The 18,972-nt window shown below is 34.0% G+C and overlaps 1 protein-coding gene and 1 pseudogene across 1 annotated transcript; one reads left to right on the forward strand and one right to left on the reverse strand.

The window, feature by feature from the left end:
• The first annotated feature begins 1,670 nt into the window (after positions 1–1,670).
• Positions 1,671–5,034, forward strand: LOC117683268 (tripartite motif-containing protein 3). Its single transcript, XM_066081997.1, has 2 exons — positions 1,671–1,805; positions 2,277–5,034. The coding sequence occupies exon 2, from the start codon at positions 2,290–2,292 to the stop codon at positions 3,952–3,954; it is 1,665 nt and encodes a 554-aa protein (XP_065938069.1). The 5' UTR covers positions 1,671–1,805; positions 2,277–2,289; the 3' UTR covers positions 3,955–5,034.
• Positions 5,035–5,094: 60 nt separating this feature from the next.
• Positions 5,095–17,041, reverse strand: LOC136269763 (ubiquitin-like modifier-activating enzyme 1; annotated as a pseudogene).
• Positions 17,042–18,972: the final 1,931 nt, after the last annotated feature.

The following is an 18,972-nucleotide window of genomic DNA, read 5'->3' on the forward strand; positions in this document are numbered from 1 at the left end:
TTGCACTGAAAAAATACTATTTTTATTCATAAACGATTCAACATACAATTAAATAGTTAAAAAGTCTCAAACTTTTTCTCAAATTCTGACAGACTTGTCAAAAGAAACTTAAATATTTAGAAAATAAAACCAAAAGTATGGGTCTATAATGTAAATTTTGAGATATGGCATGAAATAAGCTAATTTTAGGGGGAAATTGGAGTTGATTTTTTCTTTTCTTTTATGAAATATCACTTATACATGCCAATATATGTCGATAAAAATATTGATATATTGTTGAAATATGTTTTTTGAAACAACACAAAGATATCCCAATGCATAAACTATCTGAAAATTTGGTCTGCACGAAAAATAAGAAAGCCAAAATGACGGTACTCTAAAACAACTGAGTTATGAAAAATGTTCATTTTCTTCTTAAAACCTTTCCGCCACAAGATATAGTCCCTCACTACACTCCCTAAATATGGAATTGTTCTTTCACTATTTTATTCAATATAGTTTATTTGGCATTGTAAAAAAGAAATTTACAAGTAGAATTCATATATGACACAGAATTTCCAGACTAGAGGTGACACAAAATGGCTACCCAAAATCAGAGGATCGAACCTCTTTGAGAATAATGATCAACACGGGGGCCTCCCTTAAGAATAATAATCATAAATACGGGGCACCCCCCCCCCCCCCCACATTTTTGCACATTAAAGATTTTTCTTAAATTTACATTCCCCCACGGAACCCCCTCCCCCAATTTTTATTTTATTTTCATTTACTTAGTATTTTTTTTTGCTTATCAAGATTTTTGGACATAGGCGTCGGAACCGGGGGGGCTAGGGGGGCTTAGCCCCCCCACTTTTTTTGCAAAGTTATATACCTAACTATAGAAACATAGCATGATAGAGGGTTCAGCCCCCCCCACTTTTTCACGCAGGAAAGACTATTGTTCCTAAATTTACCTTGAAAGATTGAGAGGTTAGATTCAGAAGCATACTAGCCCCCCCCCCCCCCCCCCCCCCACGGATTAGGAATTTCATGATTTTGAGAAAAAACATTTTGGTAAGTAAAATTTTTTTTTTGGAAATATAGGTATACTCCCCCCCCCCCCCCCCCCCCCCCCCCACGGATTAGGATTTCCATGATTTTGGGAATTACTTTTTTCTCAATATTTCTGAGGATTAGTCTAGCCCCCCCACTTTCAATTTGCTTCCGACGCCTATGTTGGATGAGTCTGCCTTCACCCCCCCCCTTTTAAAAAAATGAAGCTACGTACGTGCCTGAATACATAATATACATGTACATGTATGTATGTACATGTACTTGTGTTATTTATAATTATATAGTTGATAAAAAAAAACGTGACTTTTTATGCCAACAGTTAAAAGAGCATTCGATAAAAAGAGCACAGCCTGCCTTGGAGGAGTACAAGCTAGTTTTTATACATATAACGTATCGTTAATAATACTTAAATAGTGCATTATATGACATACCGAATTTAAATAGTAATTCACCAAAATAATATTTCTACTTGTGTCTTAATCTGTACATGTTCAATATTTTTTTGATAAAATAAAGTTTAATTTTAGAAGAAGAAAATAATATATACTTAACTGTTATGCAGATAATGCTCTCAAGGAAAAATATTCAGACTTCAGCCATGCAGGCAACGTCGAAAGCGATGAACGGGGAGTAACTCTTACAGTATTCTTTTTCTAAAATTCTAATCAGGTGGTCACGTTCAGAGCAAGATCAGCCATGTTTTGGGCACGCATACCAGACTGTTAAAGAACATGTATTTTTTTGCAAACAAGGTCTGTATTCTTATCACTTGACAAAAAAAATTGCAAGCCATTGTGATTAAAACATTTTATTTTAATTAGATCTGAAATTATGAATAGAAATATTAAAACTAAAAAGCTACTTTCGTTTTGAATCTAAACACTGCTAAATGTTCTGTATATTCAACACCCTAAATTAGATATACAGATAATCAAACGCAACAATATCAGTTCGAGTAATTTTTAAATGATTTATAAAGTTTGGAAAACTGTCCAATAATTTACAGCTGAAAGAATAGTAAAGTAGGGGGGGGGAGTAATTTTAGTCATTTATGTGAATTTTATAGAGAAATATACGTTCAAATAAAATAATGTTACATATATACAAAATCAATTCTTCATTGTGACTGTCAGACAGTGTCTGAGAATTTAGAAAATATTAAAATCCTTTTCTTTTTATAACTGAACATTAAAAAATATAAGTATTACATATTTTTTTTTTAGAGATTGAACAACCATGGATCCTCATTCTAGTGCCCAGGATGTGCACCGATGTGACCTTTGTGAGACAGCCATAGTACACAGCTACTGTGACTTTTGTCATTTCAACCTCTGCAAGCCCTGTGTAGTAGATCACATCTCAGATGGATACGACAAACATAAAATAGTCCCTTTCAAGGAACGAAGATCAACCCTCATTTATCCAACATGTGAAAAACATCCACACAAGAATTGTGATTTTCAGTGTGAGGATTGCGGAAACATTTTTGTTTGTTCTTCCTGTACTGCATCTAAGCAACACAAGGGACATAACTTTGTAGAAGTTACAGAAGTTTACAATGCAAAGAAAGAAGTTATTAAAAAAGAAACAAAAGACTTGAAGAATCATATTGCCCCTAAGTATGAAGAAATTGCACGCGACTTGGAAAATCAGCTTGCCAACCTGGATGGAGGATATGAAAAAGTTACATCAGCAATGTCCAAACAAGGAGAGCAATGGCACAGAGAAATCGACATCATCATCAACAAAATGAAAACTGAAATAAGTGAGATAAAAGTAAAACACAGAGACATTTTACAGAAACACTTGAATGAAATCAAACAAATACAGTCCCTCATAAAAGAAACATTACAGACCATAAGAAAAATCGAAAAATCCACTGAAGTATCTTCAACCATTGAATACAGCTCTAAGATCAGAGAGTTCAGCAAGTTTCCACCCAAGGTTCAGGTATCACTGCCAACATTCATTCCAAAACCAATAGACCGTGAGAAGCTGTATAGTTTGTTTGGACAGATCACCCCATTATCCACTGCTACAGAAGAAAATGTTTTGTCACTAAACCAACCCAAAACTTCAGTCAGAGAACTACTGGATGAACCAGAGCTTGTTACCACAATACAGACTGGGCATGAAAGACCACGAAGTGTTGCCTGTCTAAATGATGGTAATATATGGACGAGTGGAATGACCAATGATATCAAATGCTTCAACATTAAAGGTTCACTCGTACGGACATTTAAAATAAAATCAGAGGAAAATCCTAATGATATAGCTGTAGACAGTGATGGGGAACTACTGTACTGTGATGGGACAGATGGGACAGTGAACATAGTAAAGAATGGACAGACAGAAGAGTTGATCACATTACCTGAGTGGACGCCTAGTAACCTGTGTGTCACCTCTACTGGTGATCTCCTGATTAACATGTTCAGTGATGATGAAACTCAATCCAAAGTTGTCCGTTACTTGGGATCTACAGAGAAACAAACAATTCAATTTGATGATGAAGGTACACCTCTGTACTCAGGGAATGAAAAAATTAAATATATCACAGAGAACAGAAACCATGACATCTGTGTAGCTGACTGTGAGGCTGGTGCAGTAGTGGTGGTTAATCAGGACGGGAAACTCAGATGGAGGTACACCGGTCATCCCCCAGTAACCAAGAACGAACCATTTGAACCCTGGGGTATCACAGCAGACAGTCAGAGTCATATCCTGACAGCCGATAGAGACAACCATTGTATCCACATTCTGGATCAGAATGGACAGTTTCTCCGTTACATTGATAACTGTGATCTGAAGGATCCTTATGGTTTATGTGTGGACAATAATGACAATCTGTTTGTGTGTGAGTTTTACAAAGGCAATGTAAAGAAAATCAAATATCTAAAGTAGACATCATCAATGATAAAAATGTGATAAAAATTAATGATAAAAATCTGATGAAAATCAAACAAAAGTGGCCTTTTCCTGACGTGTATATTGAATTGCATTGTTACCATTTTCTATGAAATAGATTTAAACTTTGCTTTCCTTTATATACTGATGGATTCATCAATTCTGTTCTTTCATTATATATTATCAATTTTATTTTCAATAAAAATATATCTCTAATCTAATTCCATTATTTGAAGTAAGTAGCATTTGAGCATTGTTTGCATGTTATATACAACTGTTGTACCTTATCAAATAAATTGACAAGTGTCATGATCATCAGTGTCTTGTCAATTACCAAGATAGAAGTAGATTTCGCATGTTGCTCAGTCCTATACAAACAATATACTGGTATAACATGTACATACATGTATATGTAAAAGTTATATGTTATCATAATGTGTTAATTATTTATATATTATAAATGAAAAATATTTTAAGGGCTTAAATTGACAGGGACCGTTTATAAGTATTGATAGAACACTTCTGAAAAACATATATAACTGTTTTAATAGCTGTTAAAAGTACAAGAAAAACATTGCTTTGTATGTTTCGAGCAGAGGTTATGTAATTTGGGGCATTTCTTTTATTGTGTTAACTGGTCATAGGAAAATTCTTTGCTGTACTTCAACTCTTGTATGTATGCATACATGTATTATTGTATTTTCATTTAATATTGCAGTAGGTACCATTATGATAATGAAATCAATTTTTAAAATCAGTTTACAAAGTGGGTATCATAATAAACTCATTCGAAAAAAAAACCCATAAGAAATGTTCAACCTGATTAAAATCAGATCCTCGATCCGCTCCTTGTTTTTCCATTGTCGCAACACGAGGAGCGGATCGAGGATCCGATTTTAATCAGATTGTAGAAATGTTCCGATCAATCATATTACAAACTCTGCATTATAATTTAACCATCTCTTTGAAAAGTTTACGGATGGATGGACGGATAATAGGTGATCGGAAATTCTCATTTGAACTTTAAGTTAATGTTTGCTAAAAACCCCAATCCACCTTCTTAATGGTAAGATTCACAGTCCATATTAGAATACTTGTTAAAAACAAAGTTATTCAAGAATAAACAACTTGTTAAACTTTTATGATTCTATTCATTTATTTTTTTTAAAGTTTCATAAAGACAGAATAAATTATTATGCACACTACCAAACCTGTCTGTGTACAGAGAATACTATAGTAAGACAATCAAATTATTGTTTGTTTTGTTTTCCTTTACACAAGTCCACAAGTTAATATTACATCATTGAGAAATACAAATATACAACAGTCAAAAAGAAGAAAAATCTTTGTAATTATGTTCATTGCACTTCACTGACTGTGCATCAGTCATCCGTTTGTCCGACTGTTTGTTTGTTGATAAGTCTCTCAATATGAGAATGTCCAGTGTCTGGTCACCACTCGTGGGGATACCTATTGCGGTCTATAGGGCAGTGTTTACATTACGACTGTGGTAGATTATATTTAACGTACGGAACTTCTACATCCTCTCCCTCCGTATCGTTACAGCACAGCTCCAGCACTAAAGCTTTCACGTGACTAGGAATCTTCTTCTTGGAGACTCTTTTAACTACTTCTGATAATCTGCAATTCAATAATCATTTTGATAAAAATAAGAATGCATAGAAATGTTCATATATGAAGTATAAAGAAAGTCGATTTTTCTACCATTGCTTGAGATATTATTGCATGTCTATTGATTCTTCATACACAAGCCGTGAACTGTAGTATAATGAATTGAATGCTTGTTAAAATAGTTCAGTTTTCTAAACAAAATTTCTTAAACTAGTCTTGATACAAGAATATCCCCATCTACTCTAGATCTGAGCTATAAACATCCAGTTTCACCGAAATCTCTACGAGTTCATGATTTTTGTCTTGAGAATATTTGTGTCTAGTTGACATTCTGCCATGAATGTTTTTACTCTTCCAAGACCTGAATAATTCAGAACACAAAAACATGATTAACTTACGGTAGTCCCAGTCGCTCCTGTCGTTTGGCGGGGGGCATGAAGAATGAATACAACATGGACACGCCCTGTGATAACATGGTGATCTCCAGCTTGTATTCTTTCTACAAAGGTACATAGACATCATAATTATCAAGGTGACATCAAAGTGTCTGACCCAGAGTCACAGAGTCCAGTACTATCTATTGACAGCCAACAAAATGTTTAAAGAACGCTCATTTCTGGATATATGGAATCAATTCCAGCTTTGGCAGACAATCATGGGTCCATACATTTATCTAATAATAACAGACTAATTTACCTGGAAAAAATCTAAAAATTGCTGTAGCGTCATCTCTCCTTGAACTTCAAATCGGTCCCATAATGTGAAGTAAGTGTCATAATACTAAAATAATAAAGTACAAACATATACATACACATGTATTTGAGAAAGAGCACACAGAGGCGTATCACAGTTTTAAAAGTTCTGATTGAATTCATTACCTTGTTCTTGGGTGCTGCTATTGGTTCTGAGAAAGCAAAGAAGGGCAAGGCCAGATTTACAAATCCATTCTTGTAGCTTTCTAATTTATTATGTCCTTGTACAAGCTGTAAAAGAGAACTTTAATATTGTAAAAGTGGTAATAACCATACATCGAATGACAAGTTTTACAACAAATGCATGCCGAAATAGTTTTGATCAGGTGTGGATCCAGGATTTTTTCCAGGGGAGAGGGTGGATCTACTTATTCCCCCCAATAAAAGAAAATTTTAATGAATAAATTTTTTACATTTAACAAAATGCTCAAAATTTAAAGCCCCCCCCCCCCTCCCCCTTTTTTTCTACAAGGGATGGGGGATCCAATGTTTATATCTTATATTTAGTCTCCCTCCAGATCTGAGCATGAATATCCTTGAAATTGTGTTCCCTAGGAAAATGACACAAACCTTTCCCTAGCTAACATAGCTCAATCAAAATAAACAGGTACATGAACAATGTATGCCATTAAACATAATTGCACTCAAAGCACGAGTGGCTATGATCCCTTCACGACCAGACATACCTTGATGAGTTCTACAGCCACTAGGCCTGTGATGAGTGCTGTGGTGGTAGCAATGGCTGGGATGATCTTTCCAGCAATCAACTTACTCTGAAACATTGAATGAAAAACAAATTAGTTTTCTTTACATTTTGTTTTAGAAATTAGGCTATTGTACATATCATTCTTGATCATTTGATAAACAGCATATATCTTTCTTTAGTACGTGGTATATAAAAATCTTAAGATCGGTCCAACCCCAAAATCCACACCAAGACCCAATCAAAACAGCCTAATGATACGTACATGTACAGTACCCGCAAAGTTATTTTTTACAAGATAAACGATAGGATAGGATTCACGCACGATAGGATAGCATTAACGCACGATAGAACAGTATACACGCACGAAAGGATAGGATTAACCCACGATAGAACAGTATACACGCACGATATGATAGGATTGATACACGATAGGAAAGGATAAACGATGTTCATGATAAACGTATGATCGCTTTAAACGATATTTACGAAGAAACTGATAATGGCAGAATGTGATTTACGTGGAATTTCTTTTTAGTAACATTTGCCGAGTTGTTAATCATCGCTGCATCATTTATAGAATGTATAAAAATGACCAGTTAATTTTTTTATCCAGCTAAAATTATGAGCTTTAATGGTCAATAAATTATCTGTAATGTTAAAATTGTTTTCATTACCGAACACCCTAGCCGATCGCGCGAATAATTCAGCCCGAGATTAAATCACTCGGAAAATAGCGGGTTTAATTATATAAATCCAACTCTTGTATAAAGTAAATATAAAATCTATCACAAGTACATTTCTTTCTGTATAAGAAAATGATGCATTAAAAACGAATTATTACAGACAAGTTAAATAAATATTTACGCAGATACACATTCCGCGTACGATTTGTTAACATTGTTTTCATTACAACACCCTAGCTGATTGCCTAGAACATTTCAGCCTGAAATAAAATATCACGCGGAAAATAACGGGTTCAAAATACAACTCGGTTTTAATTAAATATAAATTATATCATAAATGGTTTTGTTTCTGTAAAATATTATATTGCATAAAAGTTAATGTTTACGCAGGTACGATTTAATATATTCGATATACAGGTAAAAATGTTACCTTGTTCCTAAAACTTCGTTTTTCATTTTCAATGTTAATAGATGTGATTTACATATAATATTGGTTAATATTGATCTAAAAAAATAAAAAATTAGTATCCTGACGGAATGTTGGATAGGATTTTACAATTCTTGTTCGATAAATATTCGTATACGGCGCACTGAACGAGTTGCAACTTAGTAATAAATTTACATGCTTATGAAAAGGCACAAAACGATTAACACGATAGGATAAACGGAAGAATTGTTGAAATTAAACGATAAACCTGATAGAATTAACGGACGATATGATAGGATTAACGCACGATAGAACAGTATACACGCACAATAGGATAGAATTAACGCACGATAGAACAGTATACACGCACGATACGATAGGATTGATACACGATACGATAGGATAGGATTGTAAAAAATAACGTTGCGGGTACTGTATATATAGACTTAATACATTTGTCACATACAGTTGGATGCTTACATATGCTCCAGACATTTCATTAATGTCAAGTATCTAAAGAACTGACTAACATGTACACCTTGCATTAACTGTGTGTATATATACATATGAACCAACCATATCTACTTTTAATTCATTAATTCCCCTCAGCATACCTTGTGTCGATCTGCTGGTGGAATGTCATAGTTCTCGGCTCTCAAATTGGAAGCAGCCACGATAAAGTCCATGTGGAAATTAGTATCATCATCTTTCTCAAACTCGATAGGAACTAATTTCATGGCCTTTACTTTCTCCACAGGGGGCAAGTCCTTTTGTAGATTTTCCACAGCATCAACATCTGCATTTGGAAAAATAATTATACAATTTCTCCAAGCCTCTTTAAAATTCATGAAAAAGTTTCCCTTCTATAGTAAGCAAATGTGAAAAATTTGACCATTAACTAGATGAATGATCTTAAATTCGACCATTCATCTTTGACCTTGATGTTCAATTTAAGACCTGGTTTGTTGGGTTTTTTTCAAAAGCATGCAAAGAGGAGATTTAAAAAAAATACACCCTTTTCTTACATCTCTGGGGGCATAAATGTGAAAAGATGTTGTCCTTATGTACAGTAAAACACAGTTATAACGAAGCACCAGGGACGGGCGATTTTGCTTCGTTATAAGCGTAATTCGACATATCCATCAAGTTAACAACATGTAATATAGTCGCGGGGAATGAAAATCACTTCGCTGTAAGTCTCAATTCATTATAAGTGTGTTCGCTATAACTGTGTTTTACTGTATTTGGGTTAGAATGACTGATATAAATCTATTTCATCATAGAAACACAAGATCAAATCATTTTAAGCAATATCTTTTTTCTTTAAATTCCCAAAATACAGGCATGTTCGTGTAAACGTGGGGAAAAAATATAAAAAAAAATCCTTTATCTATCACAAGGAGTTTGCAACACACACAACAGATTTTGTCAACAAACCTAGGTTTCCTTGGTTTCTTTCCATTTCAGCATCAGTCACTTCAATCTTTATCCCTGACCTAGGTTTAAACTCGGGCACTTTGACCTTTGACACCATATCACAGATAGCCTTTGGATCCCGAACTTGTTTGATGCCATACATTCGAGCCCTGAGATTAGCTACAGACATAACATAGTCCAAATGGGTGGTCTGCAATAAAGAGGACAAAATAAGACAAAGATTATTTCCTGCAGAGAATCGAATTGCAGGGTAAACATTACTGACAATTCAATTAAGATACAAAATAATAGTTAGAGGAAGATCACAGACTGAACTTACATTATTTACATCAAACTCCAGTGGATGCGAACATCTTTTTGGACCAGACCAAAATGGAGCTCCGGAACTTGTGACCTGATAAAAAAAATCAACCAAACACAAGTTATTCTACCTTTCTATTATCTATGACAAAACTCTTAACACTATTCTATTATGTTTGTAGAGGATTTGATTATACATAAAATAACCATACATTATGTACTATACTTAATTTGTTTATTTTAGCTCTTAAAATTCACACAAAGCTTTCCTGTTATTAACAACAAGGTTACACAAACGCTCTCTAATGCCATATCCACAAGACATATATTATTTCCATTTCCTTAAGATGACAATTTCAGGAACTTTTCTGTCCCCCTCCCATTCTTCAATTATACTAATTTTTCCTAAGTTTTATTATGAATGATTGTTATGCAATTTCGTTTCCATCAGATTATAAGCTGACAATGGATTTTCATGAGTGTACATGTACATGCATAAAGACAATTCAATAAAAAGAATTAGCCGTGTATAAATCACTATCAACAACACAGACCTGATCAGGAGGGAAGTTGAACAGAAGCTGACGAATGTTGTTATTATTATAGTTCTCCTGGAACAGATTCCTGGCAAAAGCCACGCAGTCCTGGAAACTGTTTGGTCTCTCGTCAACGACAGCCTTCTTAATTCCTTGTAGTGTCTCCACCTACATGTACACAAGGCAAACCAAACATTAATCACACAAAAAATACTACTATATTGGATATTTATTACAACATGGAGAAATTTCATCATGAATAGGGCGATTGATACCCTTTATGGAAGAAAAAAGGGCACACATTCTTCAATGTATCCTCATTTTCTGTTGGAAGAAAATGAGATTATTTGCATATTCATGCAACATTGGCTTGTGTACATGAAGATAATTTTAATGTTCAATGTGCACTGTCCAGAGAAAATCACAAATGCCCCTGGTTATGACTTACTGGCTGTGTGCCTGGGAGTTTGGCAGTCCTCTCCAGGAATTTAGGATCTGTGGCATATTGAAGAGCGCCCTCTACTGACTGGGTGAACAGTCCCTCAAACTGGTCTCTGACCCACTGCAAAAACACAAATTATACCATATTAAAGAGATAATATATCTAAGAGGTTAATTAATAGGGCAGCAATTGAGCCATATTCCATGAAAAATTTTTCAAAAAAGGTATAGATTGGCCAACTTTGGTATATTGGTGTATATTGTCATGATCCTACTTGAGTGACATCGTCATTGAGAGTACTGTACTACTGTATGTACACTGCATTGAAAATATGTAATTACCATTATTGTAGACTCACAGAATTATTTGAAAGACCTTGTTTGAATAGCATTGCATTAGTAGCAGAACCATTTGTGGATTTTTGCATGTTTAAAAGGTTTTTATCTTTAACAACTTCATGCTTCAAAATATCAAATTTGTACATGCATTGTGGTATATTCACACATGTACATTCATTCATTTAAAAAAAAAAATTATTACAAAGATAATGTAGTTTCAATGACATTGAGGTGCTTCATCAAGTTACAAAATAAAAAATAACCTTTTTAGTCTTATTTTTTCCTAATTTTAGCACAACAAACTTTTTTTTCTAAAAGAAAAAAATAAAAACAAATCTGATTTTATCAAGTTCTCTCAACCTTGAACTTAGCTCCTTACAAACAATCCTCAGCTTTCAACAGAAACTTGACAGGTCTGGGGATCTCTACAGCGGTCAGTTTGGGAATGACCACCTGTACGTTGCCCTTGGTGCCCAGGGTCCCTGATTCCAGCAGGGGCTTGTTGTAATACACACATCTCCTGTCCATGTACAATCCTTGGCAATAAAACAAACCCATTGTTGATTTTTTTTTTCAATACAACATACTATACTAAATTATGCATTATGCAGTTTTTAGTACATGTTTATAAGCATTATGATATTTTTTTTATATACTCATATATTGTTGATGCATGAATATTAAATCATCAGAATTTTTCAAAATTCTTATATCAAATAACAGTGTGTGCTGAAATAGTATAGTACCAGGTGTTTGCTGAAAATATTATATATTACCATTTAAGTTCTTTGCATATACAATTTTGCTTTAAAAAAACCTCACTTGCATCAGCATTGTCGAGGGCATTTGCCACACCACCTAGCTTCTCAAAGAAATCGTCAGTATAGATGTTCTCTGTATCGGGCCCCACCCTGTTTTCCTGGGAGGTGATGTTTATGTAGGGGTTCATGTGTTTGGCAGCACAGGCTGCTGTTGAGGATTTAGGTTTCTAAAACAAAATTTAGTGGATATATAAAAGCTGTAATGAGCAATCTAATAGTAACATGTCTCCTATTGGTATGGGCATCTTAAATGAAGCCCCTATCTTATTTTTAAGCTTATATTTATATCTCTCTCCCCTCTCCTTCCCCTATGTGTCCTTCTATTCATCCATCCATTCATCTCTCTCTCTCTTTCTCTCTCTCTCTCTCTCTGGTTTACTAATTACTACAGTACCGATCTGAGCACGTATATATATACTGACCTGTACGTCCCAGGGCCTGAACAGGAACTGTCTGTTAAGGTTGGACTTCTCAATGATGTCCATGTCTGTCACATATATATGTCCATTCTCTCCTGCAGACAGACCCATCAAGGCCAGTTCTTTAACATTTCACATCCAATGGCACCAGCTCCCACCTACAAAACAATTCTAACATTACTACTCTTCAAATATCTTCATTCAAGCACTTTGAATACATCATGTGTAAAAAATCTTTAACAAAGTTACCAGTCTTATCATAAACTGTTTCCATATTGCTCAAAGACGTCACAATTGTACATATACATTTACATTGTTTGCATTATACATGTATCAATAACTTTCATCATATCATCCAATTACTGTAATCTGTTATTCAAAAGAAATCAACAGCACTTACGAAGAAATATTTGAGGTTTCCCATTTTCTCCTGGAAATCTGACCCAAATACAGCTACCTGTCCATCATATCGACTATTGGTCTGAAAGTCAAAATTTTTTAAATTAAAAATTACATATAAATATGTCACTGGTTAATAAATGCAGGTGGCTCTTTTTGTATTTGTGAGCAATATGAGTCAGTTAAACTATTTTCTACATAATAGTTTAGGTAATTTTGAGTTACACGAGTGTCACTATTTATACGGTGTGCTAAATGGTTTACAGTAACTTACTGGTTTACACTTATTGTTAGAACTCACTGGTTTACATTACTAGTTACTGTTTTACAGTTACTCTCTAATTTACTAGTTACTACATGTAATATTTGGTCTATGGTTACGACAGTTACATACTGGTTTACTAATTACTACAGTACCGATCAGACTCAACCTAACAACTCAACCCTGGGTTTACTTTCGGGGTTTACTCTGGGTCCACTGTAGTAAACCCAGAGTAAACCCAGAGTGGAAACAGATAGTAAACCCTGATCAGAAGCATACCCTGACATTAGACGTTACATGTCTATTTGGAATATACAAGAGGCAAGAATTACAGACAGTAAGATGGTAAGTTAAATGAAGGGTCTGCTTCACACGTCAGTGCTACAGTTGACCCAAAAAGCAAATTCAGAGTAAACCCAAAGCAAACCCAAGGTAAACCCTGAAAGTAAACCTAGGGTTTAGTTGGGATTTACTTTGGTGTTAGGATGGGTCTGATCTGTACTGTACAAGTACTTAATGATTTATTGCTACAACAGTTACTTACTGGTTTACTAATTACTACAAGTACTTAATGATTTACAGTTACAACAGTTATCTACTGGTTTACTAGTTACTATAAGTACTCAATGATTTACGGTTACAACAGTTACTTACTGGTTTACTAGTTACTTCAAGTACTCAATGATTTATGGTTACAACAGTTACTTACTGGTTTACTAGTTACTACAAGTACTTAATGATTTACAGTTACAACAGTTATCTACTGGTTTACTAGTTACTATAAGTACTCAATGATTTACGGTTACAACAGTTACTTACTGGTTTACAGTTTTCCTCTGTCAGAGAGGTGTCCTTGTCTTCTGGTAAACACTCCAGAGCATCAAAGTACATGTACTGACACACTGGGTGGAACTTCCCCTAGCAGGCCTGAAAACAGCAAGATCAACTCATCTTATTACATCTCATTATCATCATCATAAGACATTTTCATATGGGTTTAAACAGTCACATGACAAAGCAAATAGAATATCACATTCCAACGCTTAAAGAGCCTTAAAGGTTTTTCTGTAGAAGAGATGACAATTTCTGCGGATTGTACTGAAATATTTAGCTGCATGTAGACATGCCATGCCGGGGATGGGGGGGGGGGTCCATATATTTATATCTCCTCTATTATACGTTCAATTTATTATTTTTTCAATAAACTAAACTAATTCTTGATACATGTAAAATAATTTTAATAGAACATAGCTCCAATCAAATGCATATTAACAAGACGAAAAAAAAGTTTTAATCATCATATGACATTTGACCTTACCTTCATGACCTCCTGAGCTGCCACCCCTCCTATAATGGCTGCCAATGGACACAAGTCTCCACGGCAGGTGTAAGCCATCTCTCTCATTACATTCTCGTCCAGCTCATCCGCTTTAGCTGGTGACTTCTCATTCAAGGCCTTCACAACTTTAAGGAATTCATCAGCATCAGCCTTAAAAAGAAGAGAGAAAAAAGCTTCAAAATCAAACTTTTACTGATTTGATCACTTTCTTAAACATCTAAGGTTTCTGTTCTATAAACAACAAGCACATTTTTTTTAGGTTTGATAACTCACCCCCAAAAAAATTGGGACTTTGAAAGTTTTAAGTTATTGTTTCTTAAAGAAAAAATTGGAATTTGGAAGTATAAAAGTATTGTTTCTATGAATATAATTAAAACTGACCTTGCATCGACTACAAGGCAGCTGTCCTTTCTGTTACTGGAATTCATACAGAGCCTGGAAACCAATGTGTAACTGACCGGGGCGGTCAAACTTAGCAAAGTCTGTCATGAGGAACTCGGGGGCATCCATAGCAACCTTGATGGATTTCTGAAAGCACAAAGAAATTAAAATCAGTAATGAGTTGTAAGGTAGGGAATTTTTTTTTATTCAATTCCATAGTTACAACAATGAACCCTACTTTTGAAACACCATTAAAAAAAATCAATAGGAAAAAGCTGGAAGAAAATAAACTGACACAATACAGTCAAACTTCGTTATCTCGAACTAGATGGGACTATTTGAAAACATTGAGATATCTGAGTATTCGAAATATCAAGGGCAAAACACTTAAAAAATAAGAGGCTAGAACTTAAAAATCACTTCAACATATCCATTGTATTTGAGATATCGATGTTCGAGATATTGAAGTTCAGCTGTATACAGTTGTATAAACTTACAAAGTGAATCGTTTTATGCGTCTTGACTTGGGAAAGTACTCCCCTTCATTCATAGTTGGAAAATTTGGTTGTATCTCCAATGCTAAACGTGTACGGTCCTGCAATTAACAAAGCGTTTATCAGATAACAACAACAACAAAAACACAACAAAACTTTTCTTTAATACGTATATGTATCTTCTTTTTTTACAGTATCTCCAAATATGAAATTGGTACAGCCCAAAAGTAAATCAAAAACTGTTCTTTTTAACATACAAGTGTACATATAGGTGAAGTAGGAAATCCATATATTCTAAATTAAATTGATTCAAATGTTCCAAAGGAAATAGACTGAGGGAGAATTACCTAGCACTTTGATTTTGATTGGTTTACACCCTTTGAGCTCAGTCATTCCTTGTACTTCAGCGAAAGTGACGTGATCCCCGTCTTCGTATCCATGGCGGGCTTCGTACAAACAAGTGACCACGCCCTCTTTATCCTAAAAATAGATCAAATTGTTTAGCCCGCATCATTTGAACACTTTTGTTTATTTTTTTTTTCATCTTAACATAATAGAGGCTGTGAATTTAAATTTTTTTTATTTCTTTCTCTCCCGACACCATGAGAAAAAAAAATCAAGTTTGAATAAGGAACAATCAATTTTAACTTAAATCATTTTTAACTTATTTAGTGTTTCACAATCACCCTGACCAGAATGTCTTTTACTGTACAGTATGTTAAACCCTGCACCACCAGTCAGGATTCAGTTATTTTTTTTAATCTGTCTGGGTCTGCCTTACCTTAGTGATGGATGCCACCATGTTTGTGATGGGCTCCTCCCCATCCACATAATTAACCTTATCTCCAAAGTCGCAAAACAGCTCCCTGCCAAAAACCAAAACCCCCACATTAACATTACTATAATCAGACATTGTCAATGAGCCTCAGTTCTAGTTTCTATAGCGACAGGTCACTATGACTGATAAGGAACAACCAACAAGGAGCTTCATACACCAATGGTATTCATTATTTGCCTGAATTTTCATCACATACAGAATGCCTTTTTAAAATCATGGAAATTTTTACTATGGAAAACCTGACAATTCGCTTGGAAGCTTGCAGAAAATAAGGTTAACCCTCATAAATAAGGCAAACCATTTCATTCAATAAACGAATATCAGCTTAAGTCCAACAAAATTAAAACTTACACAAACAGTCCTCTGGAATCAACAGAAATGAATTTAATGTTGTTCTTGTGGCAGATCTCTCCAATTCGGATTTTCTCCTCCAAATTTGAGTTAGTCAGGACAACTACCTACAAATGAAATCATAAAGACTAGTAAATTATTTCAAGCTAAAAATAATTGAGTAAGTAAAATATATATTCAATTCACATCTTAATAAAAACAATTAAGAAATTCAAAGAAATTTTACGGAAAATGGTTTCTAAAACAGCATTTAAATAAATACTAGAGGTACTGTGAGCAAGCTCACAATTGATACCCCCTGCTAAGAAAAAAAATCATAACGCGTGTATTTTTGCTATTATAGAAAATATTGGATGAATCTATTTCACTGTCCATTTTCTATAAATAACAACTGCTCTATTTTTGAAAACTGTTAATGCTAATAGGAGTAAACAAACCAATTTCTGTCCTTTAATTCCATTTAAATTTAAGTTAACTGTTGATGCATGAGGACAGTTGCATCCTTCTGTTAACAACCATGACTGGAATCAAACGAAATCCACATGTCAAGTATTCTCTTTTGGGAAGTGGACAGGCATAGCCTACAAGTAATCTATTATTTTACACTCGCAAAAATAAAATTTGAAAACAAAAAAACATTTATTGTGGAACACATGTGGAAAGTTTTACTGAATTCTGTAGCTACATCAAAAAGTTATGAGCGATTATTAAAACCATGGTGCTCGCGGTGGCCTCTGATTTATGAAAATATGTTTAAAGTTATACTGTATGCAATTTCACGGCGTGTTAATTTTGAATGATTTTCTTGGTTCTAATTTGTGCAAATATAAAAGTCTATTCACAAGACATAGCAAACTTGTTTATATCATGACCACCCGAGAATATATACATGTACAAGTTTAGGGAACCCTGCCTTTTTGGGGAGGGGTTGAAAAACTGCCGTGAATATATTATTCAATTTTAAAGAATTGGCGTGCATTTTCATATAAATTAGCATTGTCAGGTTCTAATAAAACTAATGCGGGTGCTGAATCATAGCTAAATTCATATTTCACTTTAATATTGGCGTTTTAGGGGCATAATTTTATAGATTCTGTATACCATACAAGCGTCTAAATAACTCATTTTACACAAAATTCGTATTACATAGAAGCTTTTTTGGTTTACGATGATAAAACCAACTTTCTGGATAAGCTGCTGTATATTTTTGGGGCAGTTTGGACGGTCCGATGCACTATAATCGGGTCGCTGTTTGATGTTCTACGAAATTTCAGAGGAAATCTGGGCTAATTTTGTATGTGCCATTGATAGCAAAATAAGAGAGGTGCCAGCCATTTCTAATCTACACACATTGATAGAACGCCAAAATAATGACCCCCTTATAGATTAAAGTTTTTCAGTATATTTTTTTTTTATTATTTATGAGATAGTTTTTACAATATTGTAATTTTTACTGCAGTTTACAGAAAGTAACAGAAATTATAAATCATATAAAACAGGCATTGTGCTTATTTACAATTCTTAGCTGATATATTCACTCTAGACACTCTACAGAACCATGATTCCAAATTTGGAAAAATTAAATGCATAATTATGGATTTTGCAGCATTGATACACATGCATGAAATCTGAAGAAACAGTCCAGTCATAATTTACCTAAACAACACATAGCTCATTTGCAATCGGTGCTCTTCAAATAGCATAAATTCAGAAAACTTTAATCTCAAGGATTAAAATACAATAAAACATAAACATTCAATATTTTACCAAATTTATTTTGTTCATATACTTATGAAAAAGCTCAATTTATATGTCTAATTTCATAAAATTTTTGTCATAAAAATCACAAGTTTTTCTTTAATTACAAAAAAGAATTGTTTTCAAATACCACAAAAAAGGTAAAATAGAAAAGTATAGGAATTTCCCTATCCATCAAGGTATTACATGTAGGTATTGGTTTATAAAAAATAAAGGTATAAGACTCTATAATGTGAGGCCCTCAATTCAGTTTTTGCTCCATTTTGATGCTAGCTTGAGATTACCTCACCTACATGTATATGACATCATAGTGATGAGTTGTTTTTACTCACATAAGTGTAATATTTGCTGAACTTTTATTTAAGCCTAATTTCGGAACAAATACACAATGACTTAACTCATTAAATATGTGTCATAGGGAAAAGAAACTTGCTTATAAGGAGTCTTGTATATTGTTACCATGGTAACAAATTTAACAAAATTTAATAAAAGACATATCCTGCGGAAGAGAGTTCAAAATCCAGAAGAACAAAAAATACCCACTAAGTCTGTGAAATATGTAAAATGAATATGAAGTTTCTCAGTATCTAATACTCTAAATTATCTGCATGTAAAATACTGGCCAAGGTATACGTTTTTACAGGTTCCTTCCTTTAAACTTGAACAATGTAGTTACAAAAATGAATTTTACTTACATCAA

This window comes from Magallana gigas, chromosome 4, assembly GCF_963853765.1.
Source record: "Magallana gigas chromosome 4, xbMagGiga1.1, whole genome shotgun sequence".
Lineage (NCBI taxonomy): Eukaryota > Metazoa > Mollusca > Bivalvia > Ostreida > Ostreidae > Magallana > Magallana gigas.